Source organism: Hetaerina americana, unplaced genomic scaffold, assembly GCF_022747635.1.
Source record: "Hetaerina americana unplaced genomic scaffold, ioHetAmer1.1.p SCAF_1, whole genome shotgun sequence".
In the NCBI taxonomy this organism is placed as follows: domain Eukaryota; kingdom Metazoa; phylum Arthropoda; class Insecta; order Odonata; family Calopterygidae; genus Hetaerina; species Hetaerina americana.
Genome location: NW_027286069.1, coordinates 1,496,355 through 1,523,759, shown reverse-complemented (window position 1 = coordinate 1,523,759; position 27,405 = coordinate 1,496,355). Strand labels below are relative to the sequence as shown.

The window sequence follows — 27,405 nt, the reverse complement described above, 5'->3', positions numbered from 1 at the left end:
ATTGTAAGCATGATATTCTAATTAATTTTCCAACTTCTCAATATTGTGCCACAGGGGTTGAATTTTGTATGAAGTAAGTTTTCTTGCCACAAAAGAGGATTGCAGGTCATGCAAGGACATTTCTCCAAATGTTAAATAAAACATTCTAAATGGAATGCTTGCTACTAATGGGAGCATTATGCATAAAATATGCATAGTACCATAAAGCTGAACAGCTAGTTTTTTTCATTAACTGAATCAATCCAAAATACTTGAATTATATAATTTATTACTCCTAAAATCATGAAAATACAAATTATTGCTTTGTCTTGGCCAACTAACATTACATGTCAGTTATTTTGTTAATTTACTTTTAATACCAATATGATTTTGCTGGCACACGATCTTCTTCAATAGATAAACTTTTCATAATATCCATTTCAAAAGTCTGAAGACTGGGTTTGAAGGTAATGCTAGAAATATCTTCGGCAGTCGTGTCTTTCGCTGACTCTGTAAGTAAGAGAATTAAAAATTACCTTGTAAATATTATCCTCTTGACTACCAAGACATATGCAGCATACACCCTCCAACATAATAGTCATATACTCAAATTGGCCCCAATGGCTTCTTTGCAGGGTTTTCAGTTTAGGTATGCTTACAATATAAGACTGGTAGGTGCCTGACAATGTACTTGGGGCAGTCAAATAAAAACGGTACACCCAACATAACACAGTCTGCGCAAAAGGTGGAAACACTTGTTACATATTGATACTGCCATCGCTGTGGTAGAGGAGCTGCATAGTGACAACTTACAGGCACACAAAGTTATTGGTTACGCCCTTGGTGCGTGGACTGGTTACATTGTAGCGGGTGTTCTGTTTTCATTTTACAGTCCCTCATATCTTGGTTAAATTGTGGAGGTTTGAGGGAAAATTAAGGCAGCAACCCCAGTCTTTCCCAACTTACTTACTAGTGATAAATATTGTATTGTTCCATGTTTACTACTCTTCCCCTCTTCCTTGTATCTACCCTAGCTTCAATACAGTAATTCATGCATTTTTTACCTCAAAATATATGTTCCAAAGAATCTTCACCATAAGTGAGAGTATGTTAACATGAAGAAGATTAATTCCAAATACACCAAAAAGTCATTAATAAAATCAATATAGACTAAACTCCACTCAAAAATATGACATTCCGCAAGACAAATTAGAAAAGATTTAAGATTAATGGGCTCAGATTTACAGTTTTTGTTCATGATTGTGTTCAAAGAAACATTTGGAGCAATACAACAGTGCATAGGACATAAAAAAAAAATTTGGAGAAAAGATATAAAACGTTTAAGTCCTATTAAGTAAATGCCATAATTTATACTGTGATTTTGCAACAATTTTTGTAAATATCATGCCCTCATAAAAGATATATCTTAAGATTGGCTTAGTTGAAATTCCGGTGAATGTGTGTATTTTTGTCACCAATGATGATGTGAAAATGGAGATAAGTTAGATTGTTCAGTATAAATGGGTATTTAGACAGGAGGTAAACTTAATATAAGCAGATAACAGTTACAAAGCAAGTTCTATTACAGTGTGGACGAGTTCTTTCGTCACGAACTAAAAATGGGAAACTTCAGAGCTATTAGTATCTGTAATATTGTTTCTTATCACCTCATATGTCTGTTTACTTTCATATTTCCTGTATTTTTTCCTTTGTGTCTCAGTAAATAGTCCAATACCGATGAGTTCTACAAGCTATGTCCTGAAAGTAATGTCAGTGATTTTATTGCGACGTGACTGTACATTGGACTGCGATCGGACTGGTTGAAACTGATAGTGGGGGAATCCAGCTAAGCAGCGTTCCATCGCCCAGTGTGCTCCGAGCATCTGGAGAGAGGGGACGGGAACACTGTCTGTGAGAGTTGCCTTTTGATCTAGTGCGAGTGAAAATGCATCGCTCGTTAGAACAAAGATTTGCGATCAAGTTTAGCATAAAACTTGGCAAGAACGCAATGGAAACTGCTTCTATTATCAAGACTGCTTACAAAGAAGATGCCTTGTCAGATCGGCAAGTGTTTCGGTGGCACAAGGCCTTTTTGAAAGGTTGAGAAGAGGTCGACGAGAACCACACTGGACAGCCAGGATGAGCAAATTAAAGGTTAAGATCATGCTCATCGTGTTATTTGACATCCACAGACTGGTTCATCATGAGTTTATAGAACCTGGAACCACTATGAACTCCAAATTCTATGTGAAAGTCCTCATACGCAGGGTTCAATACATCTGGACAGACATTGCAGACAACTAGAATTTGCACCATGACAATGCACCATCCCACAGCGCTTTCATTGTCACTGACTACCTGATCAAAGCTGGGGTGCTAATGATCCCCCAGCCCCCATATAGCCCGGACGTGGCTCCCCCCAGACTTTTTTTGTTTCCACACCCCAAAACACCCCTGAGAGGCAAGCATTTCTGGACAATGGACAGGTTCAAAGCAGCTTGCACTGCAGCATTAAAGGACATTCCGAAGGAGCCCTACTGCAATGCATTTGAAAGCTGGAAGTCCCGCTGGAGCCGATGTATCAATGTAAAAGGAGCCTATTTTGAAAATTTTTAAACACTTGTAATGAAAAATTCAATAAATGATTTGTAATAGACTTACCGAAATTACTTTCAGGACAAATCTTGAATGTCATCAAACATTTTGAACAATAAACACCTGGCTATCTAAATTTAATATAACTGGATTGGATATAATTCGCATCTAATATTCATACAAATTCTGCAAAAAACTTTGTATTCACAAAACCAACCGCCCGTCCCCATTAAAACTGGGAGAAAGTATTATGAGTAATGGTAGTGTTAGTATGAGAGGCCGTAGGAGGGGATGGGATGAAAGGTTTGGGAGAGGAGGGGGCACTAACGGGAGTGGGGGCAGGGATATAGGGGAGCAGAGTATAGTGGATAATTTGAGACTGTGAAATGAGGGGTTTATTTTTTTATGCATTTCTTATCATAGCACAACAGAAAAAAAAATGTTCACTAATTTCCCACAAAAAAATGTTACACCACAGCATGAATAATGGAGCTTGGGAATGTAAATGCAAATTACCTCAGTCATTGGGGCAACAAACAATTAAACCACTCAGTCACTCCTCACATATCAACAACTATGTACCAAGATGTTGATGTTTTCTAATTAAGAGAGAGGAGCAGACAGACTTAAGTCTTGGTCATGTCAGTCCAAAGCTTGAGAGCCATGTGCAGCACCTTCACATTTTAAATGGGAGTCGGGAGGCAGTAAAAGTTAAGGAAAAACATTAAGGCATTCCCTGGAAAAAGCCCTGGTTAAGGAATATTTGAGTGCATGCTCCAGCACAGTTAATTAGAAGAAACATGGTCAGTTTATAACAAAACAATTCTTATGTTCCTCCATGATATTCTCCAATCTCCTTGTTTTTATTCTTCAAAATTGAGGATTATTAACTCTAGTTTATTCTATGCAAAGGGTATCAAGAATGATGACATTTCAAAAATCATAATTGTATTGATTGATAATTATTTTGTTTTTAGATTGAGCTTAGCTGTTAGATTGTACAAATTAATGCATGCCACACATATCTTAAATTACTAAATAATCTCCCTGCAACTGTACCTAGGTATGTGTTAGATGTTTTGTAGTCATATGTCTCTTCAGCTACTCTAGGCATTGGTATTATTCTTCCTGTTCTCAATGATACACGGACTGGATCCCCAGCTTCTGTGTAGCGCCACTCAACTGCTGAAGGTTTCCTATTGCAACAGAACAATGCATCACATTACTACATGTTAAGGGTTTACTGATAAAGAATAGAAAATATCCAATCCAATTTAATGGTCAGAATAATTTTTAAGCAATTTCATACTAATGTTTTGATTTTGCCATCAATTTTTTGTGGAAATGCTTTACTTAATGTATAAATATATACTTATATGGTTGTATACTTAATCATAAATATGAATTTCAAAAAATATTTTAAAGAAATTAATCATCAATATGAATTTGGAAAGAATTTTTTGGTTGGACTCAAATATCAATAAATATCAAGAAAGTATGCCATACAATATCACTAGGAATTATATGTGTAAGTTTCCATAATTGCCTCCAAGAGATACTGAATGAAAACATTAAAATGGGAGACAAAATAAATACAACACACTTTACTGCTAACATTTTTCAAGCATACATTTATTTTTTGCAAGTAGTGGTCCATTTTTAGGTGCCTTCATGGCTGAGATCATTTGCACATTACCACGTCCATATTAAGAAAAAGAAAGGAAATCAACCATTGTAGAATAAGCTAATTCCTTTCAGGATGTATTATTATTATGAGGTAATCTACTGATTAAGGTAGTTTTTGGATGGAGACAACTACCAAATAAATATTTTGTAACACCTAACAAAACATAAAATCCATCATCCTACTCTACATCAAGTCCCTCTTCATCTCTGAGTACTTCCTTCCTCCCTTCATCCCATCCAATATCCCTATCCTGTTCCTTCCCTTTCCTTGTTTGCCTAGCATTCTCCCTTCTATTACAGTCTTTAACATCCCACTGCCGGTCAATGCCCCCTTCATCCACTTTTCCTACCTCCATAACATTTCTCCCAACAAACCCCTATCCTCGCCCCGTTACCAAGTACTTCCTCATTTTTCTTCTTTTCGGTCCATTTCACCTTCTCCATTCTTCTCCACACCCACATTTCAAAAGCCTCCAGTCTACGTCTATCCTCCTGTTTCAATGACCACGTTTCCGCGCCGTACATAGCTACGCTCCATATCAAAATTTTTACGAGTCTTTTCTTAATATCCTTACTCAACATCCCTGTCATCAAATCCCTCCTCCTTGTGAAAGCCTCTTTGCCTAGCGCAATTCTTCTCCTTACGTCCCTACTATTTTGACCGTGTTGGTCCAAAACACTTCCGAGATACGTAAACTGTTCTACCTGCTCTAGTTTTTGCCCTCCTATTTTAATGTTAAGCTTAGCCTTTTTCTTTCTAGAAAATCGCATTACCTTTGTTTTATTAATATTGATTCTCATCCCATATCTGTAGCACTGAATTTCCAATTCACTCAGCAATGCTTGCAACCCCTTGGCTGACTGACAAACTAAAGCTTGGTCATCAGCAAACCTAACTGATTTTACGAATACCCCGCCCACTTTCATTCCTACCTCCAGTTCTTTCCATGCCTCTTTAATCATTTCCTCCACATATACGTTGAACAGCAACGGTGATAATGGGCAACCCTACCTTACACCCCGTCCTAACACTGCCCATCCTGACTCCCCGTTTCCCACCCGCACCTGAGCAGTCTGAGACATGTACAGGTTGCGGATTAGCCACCTGTCCCTCCAATCTATCTCCTATTTTCTTCAATATACTCATTAGTTTTCCCAATTCACTCCATCAAATGCTTTTTTAAAATCTACGATCTCAGGATGTATTATGTGCATTAATATTCACTCTGTATGCTGTTAGCAGTTTCAACGAACAGTGTACCACGCAGTTTCTTGATAGAATTTTCATATTTCACTGTAGGAGCAGCACACAAAACCTCACAAAAGAGAAGAGGAGGCACCTTCTTCAGCATCTTCCCCTCCCTATGGCACCTCATCAAACGGTAGCATTTGCACACAAAATTACAATTACATCCTCAACTCTAATCTGGGTGGGATCTTTATGATGGAGGAAGGTGTCCTCCACCCATGATATGCAAGGGTAGTTAGAAAGGATCTCGGAATCACCAGCAAGGAGTTTCTCGCATAGTAATAGGTAATCCTCAGTGAGTAAACGCATAATGCACGAAGTGCTCTGGGAAGAGATCTGTGGTGCGGATACCTTTCTGTTGTTGTTCCCATGTAGTAATTTGTGAAGATGGAAAACATTGAGATTCAAGCAGTGATTAAATACTTTGTAAAGAAAGGTATGAGAGCAAATTATATTCATGCAGACTTTCAGAACACTCTGAGGGACTCTGCTCCTTCACATACAAGTTTTGCCGAGTGGACAAAGGAGTTTATGTTTGGTCGGGACAGCTTAGATGATGATCTGCATAGTGGTTAGCCAAAATGTGCACTACTCCAGAAATTATTGTAAAAGTGCATAAAAAGGTCTTGGAGGATCACCTACGGAAAGTGCAAGAAATCACCGAAGCTGTAGGGATGTCATCTGAAAGGTCATATTGTATTCTAACAGTGGAATTGGATATGAGAAAATTATCTGCTAGATGGGTGCCATGACTCTTGATACAGGATCACTAATGCATCAGAATAGAATTTCCAATCAATGTTTGATCTGTTTTAAGAGCAACCAAACATTTTTTTTGGAACGGCTTGTGACCACAGATGAAACTTAGGTATACTACTATACCCGAGGGACAAAGTGGCAGTCAAAGCAATGAAAACATGTTGATTCACAACCACCAAAGAAAGTAAAGGCAATGCGGTCGACCAGAAAGGTGATGGCTTCAGTTTTCTGGGATGTGAAAGGGATTCTGGTGACAGATTATCACCAGATAAGCTGAAGAATCCTGACATCTAAAAGCTGAAAAAATAAACATTAGCACATCCTTGAATATTACCACCATCATATGAACATGAGGAGTAGTTTTGGAGCATATGAGAAGAGGTACAAAGAAGTAAGTACAAGTTTTTACATATCAGGTTGATACTTGGCCACAATTGCACATTTATATGATTTTATTTTACTCACAATGCATTTTATTTGCATACTTCTAATGCCAATGATACTTACATGTCCGAAGGATCAACAAGAGTAACTTGATCAGTAACAAGTAAAGGAGCTTCAGACTTGACCAGCATTCCAGGGAAGTCACTTGATTTTCCCACAGCACGCAAATGACAGTTTAAGCCTTCAACAATGACCCAATTTCTTTCCTGGATAACTTGACTGACAATTCCCTGTTTTCCTTTGTCTTTTCCAACAAGAATCTCCACCTAAATTCAACAAATTAATATTTTTGAGCATAATTCTTAGTAAAACACACTATAATGCTACGTACAACTAATATCCTTACTTTCATTAGCAATTTTAAATTTGACCTTAAAATGGCCAACAGTCAATTGAAGCTAGGTTTTAATAAAGTTGTATCTATAAAGAAAAATGGCCATGCTTAAAAAATTCTAATTAACATAGAAATCCCCAAATCATTACAAATATTCATTATCACTATTAGTCAACCCATTAGGTTTTGGATGGTCTTTATACATCTTTGTGAACTTTGAGGGATACGGACGCCTATCTGTCCACAGTTTTTATCTTTTCAAAATTTCCTTTTTCAGTCCTTCATATTTTTCCCAGCCTTCAAGTGATCCGATTTTCCTCCATCTTCCCCAATGACCAAAAATTCTCCTTCCTACTATGGTCTTCAGTTTCTTACTACCAAGGCATATTATCCTCATTGAACCATTCTTGCTTTATTTGAATTTCTTCCCGCAACTTTCTTTTTCCACCGTCCGTATTTCTAACTGCTGGTCTTCCTCTCTGTCTAAATTTTTTTTCTCTATTCAGCTTTATACCTAGGTCTCAAAATCCCAAATCGATGTCCCCCCTTTTCCCTCAATGACCAGGTTTTGAAACAACATAGTTCTATGCTTGGCATTAAAGTGTTCACTAATACTTTACTCATGTTTGAGCATTGGTATTGCCCTCCCCCCTCAGACATTAGCAGAAAGAACTACAGGTGAATGGATGGAGAACTACAATGGCTATGAATTTGATTGCTAAGTTAATTTATGCATGCACTTTCGTGGGAAATATAAAACTTGATTCTGGGAAGCAGAGAAGTTATCTCATCATTGGCAATACTCAATGAGCCACGAGTCAATATAAAAGTTGTACTGCATCATTGAATACCAAGAGGGATATATTACATAGCAAAAGATACCAATTCATTATTAAAATAGTTTATTAAACCTAATGCTCAATATTTTCACTATCTCACATGGTAACATGAACACTGGAATAGAGCAATTAATAATTCTGTTTTGATGCTTGACCGGTTGACAATTGGCTTCTGATCATAGGGCATCCATCATATGCAAGGATCAAATGGTGCCCGCTAGATAGTAGTTCTTGTCTTGGGCGAGAACCCTGTAGATGAATCAATGAAGAGAAGTCCATAAGCCATTGACCAATCAGGCGAGGGTTGGGTCTAACCAAAAAATTAGTCTTCAAGAATCCCCAATCATCTGCTTGTTAAAAATATCCCGAGAGGACAAAAAAATTTTATACAGTACGAAAATTATTATGCAGGTATGATATTCTTCAGTATATAAAAATACTGTCTATCAAACTCTCATTTTCATTTCCCGGAATAAATTCATGTGGCCCTGAGTATCCTTTCAATTAAGCAACTGGATTTCTGGGAAAAGAGGGGGCCAGAGAAATTGTGAGTTGGTAGTTCTGCATCTAGCCACAGTTGGTCTCTTTAAATTGAGCAAATCAACTATGATTACAAAATGTGAGGAGTATATTTCTCCAGCTTTTTGAACTGCTATTTTAACATGGAAAAATCCTATTGATTAATAATTATGCAGGAATATAAAATATTGTACATCCATTTTATTTTGCCTGCAAGCAATCTGGTTTGTGACTGTACATAAAGATGGTGAACGTGGTGATATTATGCAGTTACAACGTTAATCCTCTCAGAGAATGCACACTTTAACCATGCACAATAATGGAAAGAAAAAAGATATTATTTTTAATAAAACTCACATTTAACCTAACTCAAGTTTATTTCTTAGGATACACTGGACATGATCCATGAATTGATCGTACTCACCCTATCACCTTTAAAATAAACCCACTCTTTTATGGGCTCCAGAAACACCTTTTTCCTTTGTACTCCTGGCATATTTTGTTGGTAAAACTGATATGTCCAGGGTCGATTAGTAGTAAAGCGAAATTTTTTTCTCTTGACTTCCTTTCGCAAATATTGTGGGAATCCTTTTGGTGTTCGCCAACCAACCTGTAATCAAATAGATATTTATCACATGTCTGAACACATGGGGCTGTGCACAATTAAGGTTTATTTTATTAAATTTTATGGTTTCCTTGCAATTGAACATTAGCCACTATGGATGCTTTGAGTGAAAAATTATGTGGGTAAATGTTCAATACGATGCAATTATTAGAGTGCCCCTAAAATGAAACCAAAATTTTGAAAGAGCTTCCACATGGAATCGAACACCAACTTAAAGACATCAGTCTAAACAAATCACCAGCTCCTGACAAAATCCTGCTTGTGTACACAAAACGATATCTTCAGAAATAGCTGTTTATTTGGATATAATATTCAATAATTCACTAAATGATGATACAAAGTACCCAAAGACTGAAAAGTAGCAAATGGCATGCTCGTTTTTAAAAAAGGCAGCATAGAAGATCTGATTTAATACAGACCCATCTCCCTCACATCAATCTCATGCAAAATCTTAAGAGCACATGATTGTAAATTCAATCATGAAATATCTCTAATCCCAGAGTTAACATAAAAAAAGACCAACACAGTTTTCATGAGGGTCAGTCTCGCAAGACCCACCTGGCACTTTTCTTTTTCGATATTTTGATCTCCTGCAAAAATAATGTTTTAAGTTGATGCATTATTTCTAGAATTCAAAAAGACATTCGACAAAGCTCCTAACAGGAAGCTTCTCCAAAAGTTGAGAAGCTAAGGGAGAGATAAGTGTTTAATAAAATGGATTCATCAATTTTAAACAGGCCTTGAGCAAAGGGTGTTAATAGACGAAGTATCATCTCACACATGAAGCATCTCATTGGGTGTCCCACTAGGAAGTGATATTGATCTCGTACTGTTACTTTTATTCATCAATGACATAGGTTCTGAGGTTTTCAGTTAACTTTGTCCATTTGCAGATGATTCAGTGATATATAGGAACATATCCAGTCATGAAGATAGAGTACCTAGCTATCTAAATTTGAAGAAATGTGTTTATAATCATTTTTGGAGGTGGAGTATTTCACTTGAAATTACTTACACCATACAGGAAAACAAAAAAACAAACAAGAATTGGTAAAAATGCTTGAGTGTAACAATAACTAAGGATATGTCCGGGGCAAACAAATTCATGAAACAGCAAATAAATAGCCAGGATTCATAAAAAAGATCCTTGGGAAATGCAATGAGGGTTACAGATCTTTACTTTTGTATGTTATTTAGGCCCCACCTTGAGTATGCTGTGAGTGTATGAGATCTTCATGCAGTAGGCTCTGTTTTGGGGACTAATTTTATCTAATATTGGAAGAATTACGATGTGAACCACTGGTTGACTGTGGGTTGAAATACGAGTTAAATTTACAGCATAAATTTGTGGCAGGTCACTTATCTGCGGATATTAAAGACATACTACAGGCCCCGACTTACTATGGTAGATCAGATCATATATGTAAAATCAAGAAGATAGATAGTAGATTTAAAATTTTGTTTTTTCCACACACCATTGGAGGTCAAAATAAATATGACTGCAGGTGCAAAGAAAATAATTAGTATTGGTATCCTGCATGATTGTTAAATAGACCGATCTTTGTAACAATGTTCCAACATGATTTGAATATATCCTGTTATTGAATATTGTTGCATATAATTATCTTCTTTCTCATTATTAACTTCGTTCGAATGTATGATCAAACTGATATTTGTGAGGAAGTATCATGATTGTGCATGAATGGCTGGTGATCTAACACCCTCACCACATGCCCTTTCAGTAGCTTGCGGGTTATTATGCTGATATAGAATACTACTTACTTAATTGTATCCAATGAAAACATTTTTTACGCCTATTTCTTACATAATAGATTTCATAAATTGCATTTCCATTGTGCTTATTAGACAAAAGAGAAAACTGAATCTGTCTTGCATCAATAAGGAAAAGAGTGAAGTTGCTTTCCAAGTATTCTCCAGCTCGAAAGGTTGTGCCATAAATGATTAAAGAGTACAATGAGTTAGCAGAGTGGCACACTCAAAAAAATGCATTAAGAATATTTTTATCGAGTCCTCTAAAATTGTATTACATCGTATTGTATTACATTCCTCAGCATTTGTATCAGTAAGGCAAGAAATAAACCACCAAATATACTCTGTAGAACTATGAAGTGCAAGCCAACGCTTGCATAGCTAGAACAATGACCACAGTACAACTGGTACCCAAAGCCCCACCACAATAATGAGAAGTGATAAAATAAGGACAGTAATGAAACAATAATTTTCAAATAACACATAAGAAGCTGACAACTGTCATTAATAGGGCTAATTAAAATCCTAAAATATCCTTAGGTTATGATAACAAAATTATCAATGAACGTACAATCCTGCAGATATATTACAGCACAATTTTGCTAATAGTCACTTGTAATCAGAGACCAACATCATTCGAACAGATAGATGCCCTTATTTTCAGCAGATACACATGTATGAGAAAAGCATTTTCTTTTAAAGTAAAATTGATTTGCCAAATTTAAAAAGGGGAAAACCCGAAGATATGTGTATCCGAAAATCTTGGGCAGGAATAGTAGCGCTATGTTAACGTCGGTGTATGTCATGTATCGGCCACCTGTGTTTGGTACCAGTGCCTTTCAACATCCGATTTGGTGGTTAATTTTCGTAAACAGGAATTCTAAAATAAATAAATGTTTTAAGTAAAAGATATACGTTTGCCATTTTCCAAAGTGAAAACCCCCGAAAATTTCACTGCCACCCATTTTTCAGGCAATTGCGAAGAGGCAAGTCTTATTAAATGAGACTCTAAAGGCCGTTCTACAATGGTTCTCAAGGCTCACAGTATAAGTCTCGAAAAAGCTGCAAACCCTGTAAATATCAGTTGGTTGCTACTGATTATCTTGAACAGAGCTACCCTTCATAGTCCCAAAAGATTAATTGTAACCATTTGACTTTGTAGATTGGGCTGAAAGGTATTGAATTAATATGACTTTAATCAAATACTTGAATTTAATACCTGTTCCATGCTCCTTTTTATGTAAGATTCGGGAAGATTGGCATATTGCTTGGTTAAATCCGCCACTTTCGACAAAAATATTCGTGTTATTCGCATTTTAATAACCTAATGATAATGATCATTAATGTAATGCCAATTCTTTCGCTATAGTGTGAGACTGACTTTTCTTCTAAAATTGTGAACACTCAAGCAATGCAGGGAAACAGCCGAGCATCTACATGGCGACTAGTACCAGCAGACGACACTCTCAAAAAGTGACTTAAAATAAACAAATATGTAACACTGCGTCATCAGCGTTACCTTTCATAGGGTTGACTTTTGTCTTTTCAGATAACGCTAGCTCTATCCACGGCGTTGATAATTGTTTTATTCAAACAAATATTAAGAGTGTGTGCTTAATATATTCCATCTGTTCATCCATTCAAAATGGTTATACAAGATAGTTTTGAAAGAGATTTTGAACTGCGATATCAAGCTAAGAGTATCATTTATTCTGGCAGCACATTGAAAATAAATGCAGAACACCCAAAAATGCCCATACATATTCTTAGGTTTAGCACATTTTTGTCCATGCACATTTCTTCCATTTTGTATTTGTCGATTATTGTGTATCGAATTATCAACGCAGGATGACCAACTTAAAGTATAAATGGAGACATATGAATTGTGAACATTAGCCCATACTATGGTTATTTGATGCTATCGCATTTATATTGTTTGTAAAAATTTTTGAATTCGCTCTTCTAATCAGCACGAACGTCTTTTGGGTTGTAGCGGTGGCATAGTTCATTTAATGACTAGCACCTGTTGCTTCGCTTCTACCTTTATTACCTCCGAGATACGTCAACATGTCACAGATTCTATAATATTAAATGTCCCGAAATATACGATGGAAATGTTCTACGTTATGCTTTCCGTATAAAATAAATATACTTGAATTTCTTTGTTTTTACCTGTACTTGTTGGTACTACCGTTGCATTCATAACAGTTCACGATTTGCAAAGAAAGTTTGAATATCGTTAGTAAACATAATTCATAGAAAATTTCCACATCAATTAGAAGTCATCACCAAAATCCAAATGTGAAACCATCACGAAAACAAGGCATGCTATAAAATTTTATGACGGGAAATGTGTTGGTCAGGTAAGTGGCTTGAAGTTGTTTAAACGTTTACCATTCAGAGTCCTAAAATCAAATCGCTTAACCATTACGAACTACTTTTTCAGAAGCCCAAATATCCAGAATGAAGCATCATGAATTTTCCAACCATTCGGTCACACTTCGAGCAACTTCAGAATTCTATTACTTCACTTGGGCGCAGATTGTGTATTTCATGTACAAGCCAAAGATGTCAAGTTCATCCAGACATTGGGAGTAACCATAGCCTTGATTTCATTGATCTTGGTTCAAAACGTATAGTTCGCGTTATTCACATATCGCCGAAGTCTGTTAGTCGTCCCCTTAAAACTTTCTCAGCTAAAGTTCGTGAGAAAAGCAATGAAGACAAAGAAACCTCTATGTCTTTGGATATTTCTTCGGAAGAATATTGGTTTACTCGATCTAACAGACCTTACAGATTGTGCGATGACTGTAACCGCAATCCACGACCTTTTAGAGACGATAACTTTGCGGGAATCAATGGAAATATCGAACCTGGTTACACTACCAATGAAAGTAATCAAATGACAGCCTATGTTGGTGGAGCTTCTCATATCGTCATTAATAGTTTTCTTAAAGTACTAGACTCTTATGCTGAGAGATTATCCCAGGCAATAGTTGACACAGTTTTGCGAGACTTTCTAAAAGAATTACCATTAGGTAATATCTCTTTATTGAGAGACAGAGCACCGGGGATTGTGACCAAAGTTGACATCTACAATAATTCGCGACATTCCGGTAATAGAGTGATTAATTACAAACCAAGCCAAAGTGCGGAAATAGTGAACACCCGCTTCGGCTCTGGCAAAGATTTCACAGGTGTCACCGTTTTGGAGCAGTCTTGTCTGAACAGTGATAACAGAATTAGTGGTACGCCCTTTGGATCATGTAACAGTGGCTTTGTCAATCTTTCCTTCTCGGGGTCGCCGAGTGAACCCGACGAAATCGTAAATAGTAGCTATAATGACTACCTTAAGGTATTGGATGCCATCTCTGAAGACAGTCAACCAGTCCAATACAAATTTGAGGCTTCAAATACTTTTAAAGAAAGGTTGATAGATTCCGACTCGGGCGTGAATAGAATTTCTATGAACTCGAGGAAAGTTTTGATTGTTGAAGGAACAGACCCCTCCCATGAATTTGACGAGAAACCAAAAGTCCAAGTAGAAACTGAGAAAATATCCGTTTCAAAAGAAGATAGTGGTAGCGAATCGGTGCTACCAGGTGGTCACATATGTGAATTAAATAAAGACACTAGTCACTTGAATGTGCATATCCCCAAAAATCATCAAGTTCATGGTGACATTGATCAGGTTAATCATGATAGTTGTGCGCATACCAAGAATACTCAGGTAGACATTCATTTATTCCACTCTTTTATGTCAATTATGTTATGCTATAAGTATTTTTAATGAGGAACTTTACATAAAAAATGTTTTCTTTTCACAGAAACCTTTATTATTGTTTTTGCATGGAGTTGGAAGTTCAGCTGATGTTTGGTCAGTAATACTGGAATACTTTTCTGCTGCTGGCTATGAAGTTTTAGCCCCAGACATGCTTGGCCATGGTTATAGTTCTGCTCCAGATGATCGTGCTGCTTACACTTTTGATAGACTTCTGCAGGATATCTTACAAATTTTTGACAAGTTTGTTTCTGATGATCAAAAGTGTGTAGCTATTGGTCATTCGTATGGGTAAGTAAATTAAGATGCATTATAACATATGATACGCTTATGAATTGTTTTATGTACACAAATTATTCATAATCAAATGAACAATTTAACATTTTTGGGCACAGGCTGATTTATAGCTGGAGGTGGGATAGTGAAAGATCAAGTGAAGATTACTCATTAATCATTAGTTTTCTTTCCCATTTTACCTTTTTCCAGTAAATATTCTTGGTAATTTTAAATGGCTAATTGACTTTAAGTGAAATATAAATGAGAGAATGATAGTGAAAAGGCTGAAAATCCAGGGAGGTGCATGGCCTTGTCTCTCACTCCTTGCTTGAAGCCATAATTGTGCATTTAATCCGAGATCAACCATGCAGATAAATGTCTTTTCCCCAAACGTTTTTCTTTTCTTGCCTATTCAGAGTTACTAGCATGACAGTGATTTTTTTCAAATTCCCTAGTGTTGGGCATCTTCTCTAGCGAGCTGCAGTGTCTTATGTCATCTTCTCATGTCATTATGGGGATCGGGATGCTGCGATGGCTAACTTACAGACTTCCCACCAAGAGGGTCTGGGTTCAAATCCTGGAGACAACAAATATTTTTCAGCAGTATCCCAATCCCTACTTTAGGTGCTTTGTGGAGAGTGCTTTGAGTGAGTACGACGTCCGTCAGATGGGACGTTAAACTGTGGACCCCTTGGAGCCTTTCGACAAGAATTGGCTAATGCTGATGCCAGGGTTCTCTCCACCCTTCCTTTCCCATCCATCCCTAATGGCGCAAATGACCTTGACTGTCGGTTGCCTCCCATAAAAACTACTGCTCGTGTCAGTGTCAGCCTCTCTAAGCATCTTCTTCATGGTACAGATCACTCTGCCTCTCTCGAACCATTTGTTTGTATCCTATTTTGTGGCCTCACCAGTTGTCTACTGCCATTCCTGAAGTATGTAACATTCGCTCTTAATTTCTTCTTGGATGCCCAGCACTCCAATCCAAACGTCATATATGGTCGCATTATCTGTTTGTGTGTGTACCTTAGTCTTTTATTAGGCATCTTCCTGTCAGCTACACTCCAGACTTCTTTTGAAAATTGCCCTAATGGCTTTGTTTGTTGGTAAGATGTTATCTTCGCATCCTTGATTCTGTCTACTTAGTCATTCTATTGAGGTGTTTGAACTTTCTTTTGCCAAATTTAACTTTTGCATTTGTGTGTATGCACTGCTACCTATACTATTGTTTAGTGCATCGTAGTAAGACTCTGAGGTACCTTCTTGGCAGCACTAACTTTTTCTTCAGGGATTCCAAGGTAAGGTTCCTCAGGATTTCATTATATGCCCTTCCAGGTCAATGGACAGTGTAATGGCTCTTAAACTGTCGGTGCAGCTTGCCCTTGAGGCTCATTGCAGCGTGCATATATCCCATCCATGTTACCATGCCCTTTTGTAATTGTAAGTTGATTTTCTGAGATCCTATGCTCAGGTATAGTCTAGTGATCAGCTCTCTATAAGCCTCTGTAACCATTTAATACCATAACTGATTAGTTTTATCAGTCTATTGTTGTTACACTCGCTCACAAAGGCTCCTTATCTGTCCCCAAAAGAATTCGTTCATTAAATTAATGATTAGCATTTTATTAGGGTAAAAGAGCTCCTAATCATTATGCTGGTAAGAGTACTTATATTGGAGTGAACACTGTTTTAATGTATCTTTGATTGTGATGTGAATCAAACCTTTATTTGCACAGTTCTTGGCTAATGCACGTGTAGTATATTGCTATGACCTTTAATGGAATATTTATTGATGAACATATTATTGCTTTCAGTGTGTGAATTATGTTTTTTCATTCCACAGGTCATGCTTTGCTGCTGCGTTGGCTAGATATCGTCCTCAGCAAATTTCTCAGTTGGTCCTCCTCAGCAGTGGTGGTCCATCTCCTCTTGTTCCAAAGCAGACTTTGTTTTCCCTGCATCCATGTGCTGTATCTCTCATGAAACCATTTTTAATGTGTGGCTTTAAAAGGTAATTATGAATAATCAGCCACTAATTTGAAGGGTATTGCATCATGCACACATTATGGTATGAAATATTTTAGAAAATTTCAACTGCCAACTAAAGAAACAGGAAATGAAATTATTTCATATAATCAGGTTCCTTTTGCTGATTTGGACCTTAATTTCCCTTAATATTAGCCTTCTCTCATTAGAATTGGCTTAGTTTATGCACAAAAGACATTATTTTAATTTGGCCAATGATTTCATTTGTTCACAAAATGCTTTAACATGAATTTTTTTGAGTGGGAAGTTTCTTGGTTTTCCAGGAATTTACTGTATCTAAATTGTTAGCATAAATAACACAAATAGAATAGAATAGCAACATTTAAAAGGACACTCACACGGTAAATTGTTCGAGCTTTCGGCCCTCTCAGAGGCCTTCTTCAAGAGAGACTGAAAATATGCTGTTGCTGTGGAGAGGGGAAAAGGTATGGGCGAGGAGGGGAGGTGTGGAGGGAATGCTGGGAGGGAAATTAAATATGGCGGTTAAGGGTGGGAATTTTGAAAGAACGGAAAGCTAATATGTAGGCGGATTCACGAGTTCTCACCTCTATATTGGTGGCTGAATCAGGTAGGGATTCTAGGATGCTGAGAGCAAAACACTGGTCAAATGAAAGGTTGTGGGAATTGGCGTGTGAAGGGATAGGAAGAGAAGAGAGTGAGGCAGAATTGCAGGAGTACCGGTGATTATTCATTCAGATGGATAAGGGGGTAATGCATTCGCCTATGTAAAAGGAAGTGCAATGTTTGCATGATAAAAGATAAATAATATTTTTTGAGAGGCAATTAGCGTGGGAACGAGGTGAGGGGGCAATGAGGGGATGTAGGGAGAGGGGAGTAGGCATAATAAGAGTAGTAGTTTTGAGGGGAGGCGACCGACAGCTAAGGTCATTTGCGCCATAGGGAATGGACAGGAAAGGATGAAGGGTGGAGAGAAACCCGGCGTCGGCATTAGCCTACACTTTATGAAAGGCGCCAAGGGGTCCGCAGTTTAACGTCCCATCCGACGGACGGCGTACTCACTCAAAGTGCCCTCCACAAAGCACCTCAAGTAGGGATCGAGATACCTCTGAAAAATATTCAACACCGCCGGGATTTGAACACGCGCCCTCAGGGTGGGAAGCCAGTACGTTAGCCCCCACACCATCCCGATCCCCGCATAATAAGAGGACAGGTTTTACATCGGGGGCCGTTGCAAGTTGGGGAAATATTAAATATAAATATATATGTATATGTATATATATATATGTATATATATATATATATATGTATATATATATATATATATATATATATATATATATATATATATATATATATATATATATATATATATATATATATATATATATATATATATATATATATATATATATATATATATATATGCTTTCGTAGACGTAACACGGAAGTGCCGAATAGTACAATACACAGTAACACACAATATAGAAACACAAAAAAAGAACACTCACACGTATTTTCTTGATATTTCGACGGAAACGATCCGTCTTCCTCTGAAGATATAGAAGTAATGACTGACCAGTGTATATATATATATATATATATATATATATATATATATATATATATACATATGTGTATATATATATATATATACATATACTACCTTGATCAAAAAGTTCCCGGAATAACCACCGTGTGGCGCTCCCATCGTTCCGATTTGAGTTCTGTTTTTTTTGTTAAATTGGTACATCTGTTGTTGATATTCCCTTTAAATCTTAGTGTCATAACTTGACATTTGCAAAAGTTACGGTCGGTTTTCGGTATGTCCATCAGTGCTTCCTGCGATTTTTCCATTACTTCCTCTCGGCTGCTAAAACGCGTTCCCCGTAATGGTTTTTTAACTCGATTGAACAGAAAGAAGTCACAGGGAGCCAAATCAGGTGAATTCGGTGGCTGTTGGATGGTATTTGTTGCATTTTTCGTCAAAAAATTACGAATAATGATAGCACTGTGCGACGGTGCGTTATCATGGTGCAAAATCCACGAGTTTTCTGCCCACATTACTGGTCTCTTTCGGCGAATTGCTTCACGCAAACATCTCATAACGCCCAAATAATACTCTTTGTTTACTGTCTGGCCTTCTGGCAAAAATTCATGATGCACTACACCGTTGTAATCCATGAAAACCGTCAGCATTGCCTTCTTTTTTGACTGAAAACGACGTGGTTTTTTTGGTCTCGGCTCATTTGGTGAACGCCATTCACTTGCCTGATGTCTGGATTGCCTGTCGTACTCATAAACCCACGTCTCGTCTCCAGTAATGATCCTTTTGTTGAATGTGGGATCGGATTCAGCCTCGCAAATCATGTCTTTTGCGACGTCAACACGGTCTCTTTTTTGCATGAAATTGAGGTCTTTCGGCACCAACTTTGCTGCTACACGACGGAAACCCAAATCATTAACCACAATGTCTTGGGCGGATCCATAGGCAATGTTCAAGTCCTCCGCTATTTCTCTGATGGTTAATTTGCGGTTATTGACCAACATTTCTTTTACTTTATCAATTTTTTCACCGACTTTCGATGTCGATGGTCTGCCACTGCGTTCATCATCTTCGATTGACTCACGACCACTTCTGAACCGCTCGTGCCACTGGTAAACGACCGTTTTTTTTTAGAGAATCGTTGCCGAAACACTTTTCCAACATTTCCAACGTCCGTGCGCCACTAAATCCGTTTTTTACGCAAAATTTAATACAAGTTCGTTGTTGCAAATTTAAATCCATTTCTGAAATTGTAAAAAATCGCCAACACACACAGAGATAGATGTACTCTTGGCTACGTAACTTTTGCAAATGTCAAGTTATGACACTAAGATTTAAAGGGAATATCAACAACAGATGTACCAATTTAACAAAAAAACAGAACTCAAATCGGAACGATGGGAGCGCCACACGGTGGTTATTCCGGGAACTTTTTGATCAAGGTAGTATATATATATATATATATATATACATATATATATATTATATATATATATATAATATTTCCCCAACTATATATATATATATATATATATATATATATATACATGATGAGATGGAAACTATTCGGAATTGTAGAACAGTTTAATGTAGTGTGGGGTTTTAAGTTGCGTGTTGTTAGACGAAGCTAAGAAATGAAGTGATGATCAGTCTGTGTCCATCCAAAACCCGCCTTAAACAGTAGTCTACCATTAATAATAATATTTCTTTCATGGGCTTTATTTGGTTATTTTTTATTTTCATTATTATCCACTAGTTTGTTTCTGACTACATACTGTGTTTAGTCTAATTTTTCTTTTCTCTTGTTAATGAGCCATGTTATTTTTTGCTCCTTAAAAACTCTCTTCTGGTAATACATTTTTTTATGTTTTGATTTTGGTTGTTGGAATAATGAAAATTTCTAAGGTTAAACATGTGTCACTTAGCATCACAGGGTCATACCGCTCTCTCGGTGGTATTGCCTTGGCAGTATTGGTGAGGGATGATCCATATTGGTAGATAGATATAATTTTATGTTCCCAAAAACCCTTATGCCTTTTTATTTTCATCATTTTCTCAGAACATTTGATAGTTTTAAATCATATCGCGGTTGTATCATGTTTAGGATAAGTAATACTAATAGTTTCTCATGTACCAGCTGATTACCTAACCATATATGGTGGGTTTAGAAATTGAACTTCATCGGAAGATACATGGGGTACATTTCAATATTCCCCACCAGAAATGCACATTATTGCCATTTTGCTTTTGCATCCTCACTGAAAATTTTAGTGCTCCAATCAACCACTTTTGCCTATGAGATGAAATGCTTGATGCAAATAAAATGAGGATATGTGCTTACTTCAGGATAATGTCTTGAACTTCAATGTTCATTGATATGACAATTAGAGAACCAACAAAGTACTTGGACATGCTTTAAAAGAGAATTGGAACACGCTTATAGTGTGTCTGTAGGTGTAACCATCGAAAACCAGTTATCAACCTGAAGGCGTAAGAATTAAGATATGTTTAAGCCTGGAATTACTGTAATTACTGTCCTTGAAATTTCAATTTTACTAAAAATGGCTGGTATCTTGCTTCAAGTATTAGGTAATTTAAATTTTGTTGGACTTTTTCTTGGAAATACTGAAAACCTGTGTAGAGTGATTTTTGAGTGTTCATGTTGTTGACATATGGGGGTGGCCAACATATTTCCATGTTGTATCTCAACCATATTTAGTCAATTTGTCAATTCTGGTAGTTTGGAGTTACTTGGATCATTCAATTAGTCCTTAGGAAAAAATAGAAAAACAAATGATCATGGGTAGATTTATTTTCAACATTATCTCCTGCTCCAAAATGGAAGATTTTGGGAGTTCCTCAAAATAGGCATCTGTGTTGGTGATGACTTCTTCTGTCAGCATGAATTGTTTTCAACCAAGCCATTTTTTCAAGATTGAAAATTCAAAAAATCACTGGGGGTCAAATCTGGTGAAAACAGTAAATGTTGTAATGATTTGTATTCATCCATAATTTTTGCCTTCAAACTGTGCAGGCTTGCAGCCATACATTGTCTTGATGGAAAAGGATTTTTTTCTTTGCCAATTGAGGACATTTCTCTTGATTTCTATGCACAACTGGTGCAATAGCAATCATAATACTCTCCAATTATTATTTATTTTTTTTGGAAGCAATTGATGTAGATAATTCCACAGGCGGCTGAAAAAACCGTGGCCTTCACCTTGTTGGCCAATTTCAGTATCTTCATCTTCTACAGAGCCGGATTGACTCTAGAAACCTACTGTTTTGACTGTTCCTTTGTCTTTGGAGTGGGTGTTTCCACGTTCTGTCCGCAGTTGTGCATCGATGCAGAAACTCATCAGAATTGCAACAGAAAAGTTCCACACAAGCCTCCGAATTGACCCCAAAATTATGTTTATTCTCCACCAAGATAAAAGGCAGCACACATCTTGCTGAGATTTTTACACGCCCAACTTTTCTTGCAAAACTTAAACAAAGTACCTTGTGATATGCCTTTACCCTCAACTATTTCAGGAACTTTGATTTGTCAATCCCTCAAAATCATATCAAAGTCAATCACTTCCCCTGGATGTCCTGAGCAATGTCCATCATTTGTGAATGCACGGCCACTTTTAAACTCATTTGCCCAATTGTAAACAGTTGCAAACACGAGTAGATGTGCCATGAATTTCATCCAACTTGGCTTTGATTTCTTTCAATGTTGAGCCTTTTAAATAGAAGTGTTTAATCACCCCAATCAACTCATTTGTTTTCAAATTTTCTAATAAATCAAAATGTTATTGCCTCAATCGACTATGAAATTGAAACCACTTGATGGATATAACTGAAACTTTGACAGTAGTCAAGTGAGAGATAAGGCTTACTAAAAGCAATCCTTTTCAATGATATGAGTACCATCTCTTGGATTTTCTAAGGACTTATTGAAGGACCCACATAGCATCAATTACGACTCGATTAACTCTGAACTTGCTATGATTGAAGTTAGTTTTCATTTTCTAGGGCTTGAAATACATTATAGAGATTTCCTATCTATTTTTGGCCCATAATTCATCTTCAGAAATAGTATTCAGCAAAGCATATTCTACCATGATCAGGCATGATTTTTTTCCTTAGTTCTACAGTTTGTTCTGGAATTGTTTGATAGAAGAAAAGAATCAAAGAAATTATCATATTATGTTGCCAAGGCCGTGTGCTCATTAATTCCCTAGTAATTCATCTTCAGAAATAGGATGTTGTAAAACATGTTTGCATAGTTTTGCCTGTTCGTATTCCATAAAATATGGTGTATATCTTGAACTGTGCTCTTACCTTTTCAGAGATGTATTTTATGCTCCCCGTGGAAAACATTTGCCATCCTTCTGTGCCTATGAACTTCCACCATATGTGATGAATCATGTGGAGAGGGGTCAAGACTGGGCTGATGGTGACTCAGCATTTCATCGGAGAATTCTAGTTCCAACACTGTTAGTTCATGGTCTCAAAGATCCGTACATCTCACTGGTTGAAGAATGTGAAATGGAGAGGGTGAGGAAACTGATGTTGTATTTTTCCTTGCATGTTAAATAATAATATTTATTACTTCCTGCACGATGAATGTAGCAAGATGGAACTTATATTATTAATTACTCTACTTCCATTGCAATGATCACAACTATACAGTTATCTCTCCTTAAAATAAGTATAAACCTTTTATGGCATCGGTCATGGAACCCAATGAAGTAACATGGAATATTTATTAAAATGTATAATACACTCTTCTTTGGAAAAAAATTGTATTTATATAGGACATGGTAATGGTGCTAATTGTGTTTAAGATGTTTTATGAATTGTTAAATCAAAGTAAGAATATTTTATTTTAAAGACTACAAATTGCTCCATCTCTGACTTTCTGTTAAACCACTCACTTCTGGAGAACCACAGGTATAACATCACTAGTTTTCATCATTTATTTACATAGCTATTTTCATATTGCTTCAATGTTTCTGTGACTAGATTTTAATTATGCAAAATTAAATTTGCCTGCTTACTTAACAAATAAGAGTTGAATTTGGTGATGAACAGATTATGTCACTTTCTACCCAACAGAAATTCCACTGCATTACAGGTTCAGGTAAATAATATTCCTGTTTTTTTCACCAAACGTTTTGCAATCCTCTCTGATGCATTTCTGTATAACAAGTTTCCCTCAGGAACTAATAAATAGCAACAAAATAGAAACAACCATTGTTATTAAATCAATAGCAACCAAAGCCAATGGCATACAAAAATACCAGGTATTGACAACTCCAGCTTACATGTATGTTTAGGATTCAATAGTTAACTTACATGATGATGATGACTTATGTGTTGGTTGCTCAAGTAGTATTATTACATCTGTATAGCTAATGCTGGTGCTGTTGTATTCCAGGTGCTTTTCTTCCAAATTGTGAAATTTGAATCAATGCTTTTTGCAAACCTTGTTTTATTTCTTCCTTGATTCCTTTCTTCATTTAAATCCTTTTGACAGTTTGAAATTTTGATGGCCTTTTCTTTTTCAAATATAGCAAAGTACCTTTATGAATTTTTTTTCAAGAAATCTGATTGTCTTAGTACACAGTCTTCACAACTTAGTAAATAAAATAAACAAGCATAGTTTGATAATTAACATTTGTCACTGACAAAATTAGAAACTCTTTCATTTCAATATTGCTTGAAGATGAAGTAACCTGAAATGTGTAATGAGATTCTCAAATGGTTATGTTATGCGGATAATGCTGGAAAAGGAACCAGCTGGCATAACTGCGTAACTTCTAACTAAGAATTTTATCACTGGCTCATTTGTTCTTTTTTAATCATTTTTCTATAATTTTCCTCACAATTTTTGTTAACCTACATTTGTTGAAATATATTGCGAAATATGTTTTGGTGTGTTACTGGTTCCCTCTCCTTGTGTAGTGACTGTAAATTGTGGAAGGTTTAAATATTGATCCTTCAATTCATAGAATAAATAGTGCTATCATATCTTTGTTAAACTTTATCAGTCAGTTATATTATTGGGCAATCCGCTTTAACTATGCATTCATGAATATGGAGTATATTTGTATTAATGCTGAAGTACATTAATCACCTTTCATGAAGAAACATTTAAAATCAATATGTATTCTAATTTCTGTGCACAAACACATTGAGTGAGAACTTAAATGAATATCAGTCTCATATAATAAGTTAATGTCTGTAATTTTGATACATACTTTGAATCAAATGAAATACATTTCTTCCGGAAAATATGGAAGTACCCACTCCCATAAATGGTGATGGCACTACCGCCTGCTAGCAAAGTATAAAATAATTTCAAATTTTTAAATGCTTGCCATGCCCCTTAATGTAATTTATGTGCAATGAAGCTGCCATATATCATCATGAAAGTGAAAGACTTGGTACTGACTGTTTATGTGTAAGTTACCAATGGATGACAAAAACACTAAGATGAATGATAACAAAAGAGGAATCAAAATTGGGTAATGCATCTAAGTAAATAAATCAGTTTCAGGTACAACATGGCAGAAATCCTTCATGATGAAAGGAGGCACTTGGCTTTTCCACATAACATACGTGTTGTCCAGTGATTGCTATTTACCTGAAGATGTTATGCTGTATTGAAAATATTTTATGTGAAAAAAAAGCCAAGTGTCCTCTTTCATTCATTTCATCCAGATGAATCTGGATCCATTGATTCAGAATCTATTGACTAATAAACAATTCTCTAGCTTCATTGCTCTGTACATATTATTATTTGTGCCTTCATGTTTTGTTCTTCCAGACGATCCCACGTTCCTTCTTGGAAGTATTACCAAATGCTGGCCACATGCAAATGCTAGACACTCCTGAGCAGTTGTGCCATATGATCCATTGTTTCATCACATGGTGGAATTCATAGCCACAAGTGCCTGGTAAAGTCAATAACAGGGGAGAAGCATCACGTAATAATTTTTATATCCTCGAATTCCTTTTTAATGTAAAAATGCATGTGTTTAGAGCACAAATCATTTTGTTTAAAAGTTTTACGATTGTATCCTTTTATTGTGAATGTTGTTTTTGGTATAAAAAGTATAGTGCTGATATTTAGCATTGTATATTCTGTTACAGAGGTATAAAAGTATCTCTTCTCTTGATATTTATGTTGTTTCGTGCTATTTATAAATGCATATACCATTTTGTGGGATTTATTATGACAACTTGACTATGTTTGCATGGGCAAATTTGAGCTGTTGTTAATATTGTTTGAATGATTTGTATGTCATTCAATTTGTAAGGGAATGTTCACCTTGTTGCTTAAGAAATATTGGTTGGACCTCTACATCCGCATTATTCTGAAGTGCCTGATAAATTTCATAATGCAGTACTCATGAAATTTGTGCTCTCTATGTCTAATGTGATTGATCTGGGCCATATCTTAACTTTAATTCATATATCCTATTATTTGTTCATTTTGTTGTATGTGATCTATTTATTGTGCTGGTGTCAGACTTAATGGAGTTATGTTTTTTATTTAGTGAGGTTTCATTAAAATTATTTTATAAACAGTGTTAGCTCTTGCTTGTAAATATGTTCTTGTGGTTCTTTGATGGGTAAGATCATATTCCACTGTAAAATCAAGTAAGGTAAATCCATGTGAGGACACCGCAACATCTGTTCCTTGGATGAAAATTAAACTCATGGCCTTATTGTTTCATAAGCTTTGAAGGCATGGTTTGGAAACATTTGCTTTAGTTTTTAATCTGGATGGCTACTGATGTCCTTCACTTGATAATTTCTCATAACGAGTGTACAGCAATTAGTCACTGAGGAAGCCAAGATTCTTTCTTCATTAACAGATGCAGAAAATAGCATATGTCTCATTAATTTTGACTTGACTTTCACAATCTTTTTATTTTTATTTTTCACAGGCTCATTTTGTTCAATCAGTCATGCAAGCCAGACTTTGCATTGTATGTTCACTTAGTATAAATGAATTTGGTGAATGAGTTATTCCTGTAAAACAGAGTTGGCCAAGTTGTCTCTCTCTCTCCAGAGCACTTAGTTGGTCGCCCCCATTCCACAATCAAGAACCTATTGAACTGAGGAGGACATGTTAATCAGATTCATTTCAGATTCAAATATTCTCTTTTATTCTATGAGATAGGCATCAAACAGCTCCTCTTGTTACCTTATGGGGCCATCACCCCGCAAGTTATTGTGCGAGCTCTTCAACTCTTAATTAAAAGTCCCAGTTAAAAAGGTACATCTATTAAAAGTTTTCAAAGTGATTCATAATGAGAGTTCTTTGTAATTAACTCACTTAAATAAGTTTGTCGAAGATGGCGATCATCTCTCCATCTAAGGATTATGCCTACATAAATATTTAAATGAATTTTTAATCACCTATTTTGTCTAAATTTCAATTTTTATTTTTTGGCTCAGCATTCCACCAGCAGCTAACCTCGTCTATTTTCTAATAGTTTTCACATAAAAACTCACCATTCATTCCACCATGTGCTCTTCCTTACGTGTGCATTTTCTGTCTGATATTCACACTTAAGTGGGAATGATAATATTAATAACAGTAATAAGTGATGATGATTGCAGTTCCATAAATTAATATTTTTATTTTGTTACGTATTAAAGTTAATGGATATAAATGAATTGATGTAAACTTCACCTTCACAATATGCTGCCCTCATTTGCCTTCCTGGTGCACCTTTCCTCGTTGGCCTACTCAGTGCTCTTAGATTAGAGTTCCTTTCGGAGAACGGGTGTTTGGTATTGAAATATGTAATAGTAGATCATTTGCATTTATGGTGTTCTGTAATGTTGTCTATTTTAGGACCAAATATTAAATAATATTTTACCTTACGGAATCGCAGGAATTTTCCAAACTATAATATTCTAATAAATGAAAAAGAAACACTTTGTTCCAATCCACCACTTTATTACAGGTACGACTAGTTTCGACGCTACGG

At 36.2% G+C, this 27,405-nt stretch overlaps 2 protein-coding genes across 2 annotated transcripts; one reads left to right on the top strand and one right to left on the bottom strand.

Moving 5' to 3' along the window:
- Nucleotides 1-256: 256 nt before the first annotated feature.
- Nucleotides 257-12,223, bottom strand: mRpL24 (mitochondrial ribosomal protein L24). The gene is made up of 5 exons (XM_071597292.1): nucleotides 12,019-12,223; nucleotides 8,829-9,014; nucleotides 6,776-6,978; nucleotides 3,634-3,770; nucleotides 257-489 (listed from the first exon to the last, which is right to left on the bottom strand). Exons 1-5 carry the CDS (start codon nucleotides 12,112-12,114, stop codon nucleotides 353-355), a joined length of 759 nt encoding a protein of 252 aa, XP_071453393.1. The 5' UTR covers nucleotides 12,115-12,223; the 3' UTR covers nucleotides 257-352.
- An 819-nt stretch (nucleotides 12,224-13,042) lies between these two features.
- On the top strand, nucleotides 13,043-27,341 carry LOC139698276 (uncharacterized). The gene is made up of 6 exons (XM_071597194.1): nucleotides 13,043-13,162; nucleotides 13,246-14,529; nucleotides 14,627-14,871; nucleotides 16,700-16,867; nucleotides 22,744-22,951; nucleotides 25,227-27,341. The coding sequence occupies exons 2-6, from the start codon at nucleotides 13,273-13,275 to the stop codon at nucleotides 25,341-25,343; spliced, it is 1,995 nt and encodes a 664-aa protein (XP_071453295.1). The 5' UTR covers nucleotides 13,043-13,162; nucleotides 13,246-13,272; the 3' UTR covers nucleotides 25,344-27,341.
- The last annotated feature ends 64 nt before the right edge of the window (nucleotides 27,342-27,405 follow it).

Coding starts and splice junctions, on each gene's coding strand:
- LOC139698276 (XM_071597194.1), top strand. CDS start 13,273: ATGAATTTTCCAACCATTCGGTCACACTTCGAGCAACTTCAGAATTCT. Junction 16,868..22,743: donor TTAATGTGTGGCTTTAAAAG/GTAATTATGAAT, acceptor TTACCTTTTCAG/AGATGTATTTTATGCTCCCC. Junction 22,952..25,226: donor AAGAATGTGAAATGGAGAGG/GTGAGGAAACTG, acceptor TTGTTCTTCCAG/ACGATCCCACGTTCCTTCTT.
- mRpL24 (XM_071597292.1), bottom strand. CDS start 12,114: ATGCGAATAACACGAATATTTTTGTCGAAAGTGGCGGATTTAACCAAG. Junction 9,015..12,018: donor TAAAAAGGAGCATGGAACAG/GTATTAAATTCA, acceptor ATTTGATTACAG/GTTGGTTGGCGAACACCAAA. Junction 490..3,633: donor AACATCTAACACATACCTAG/GTACAGTTGCAG, acceptor TCTTACTTACAG/AGTCAGCGAAAGACACGACT.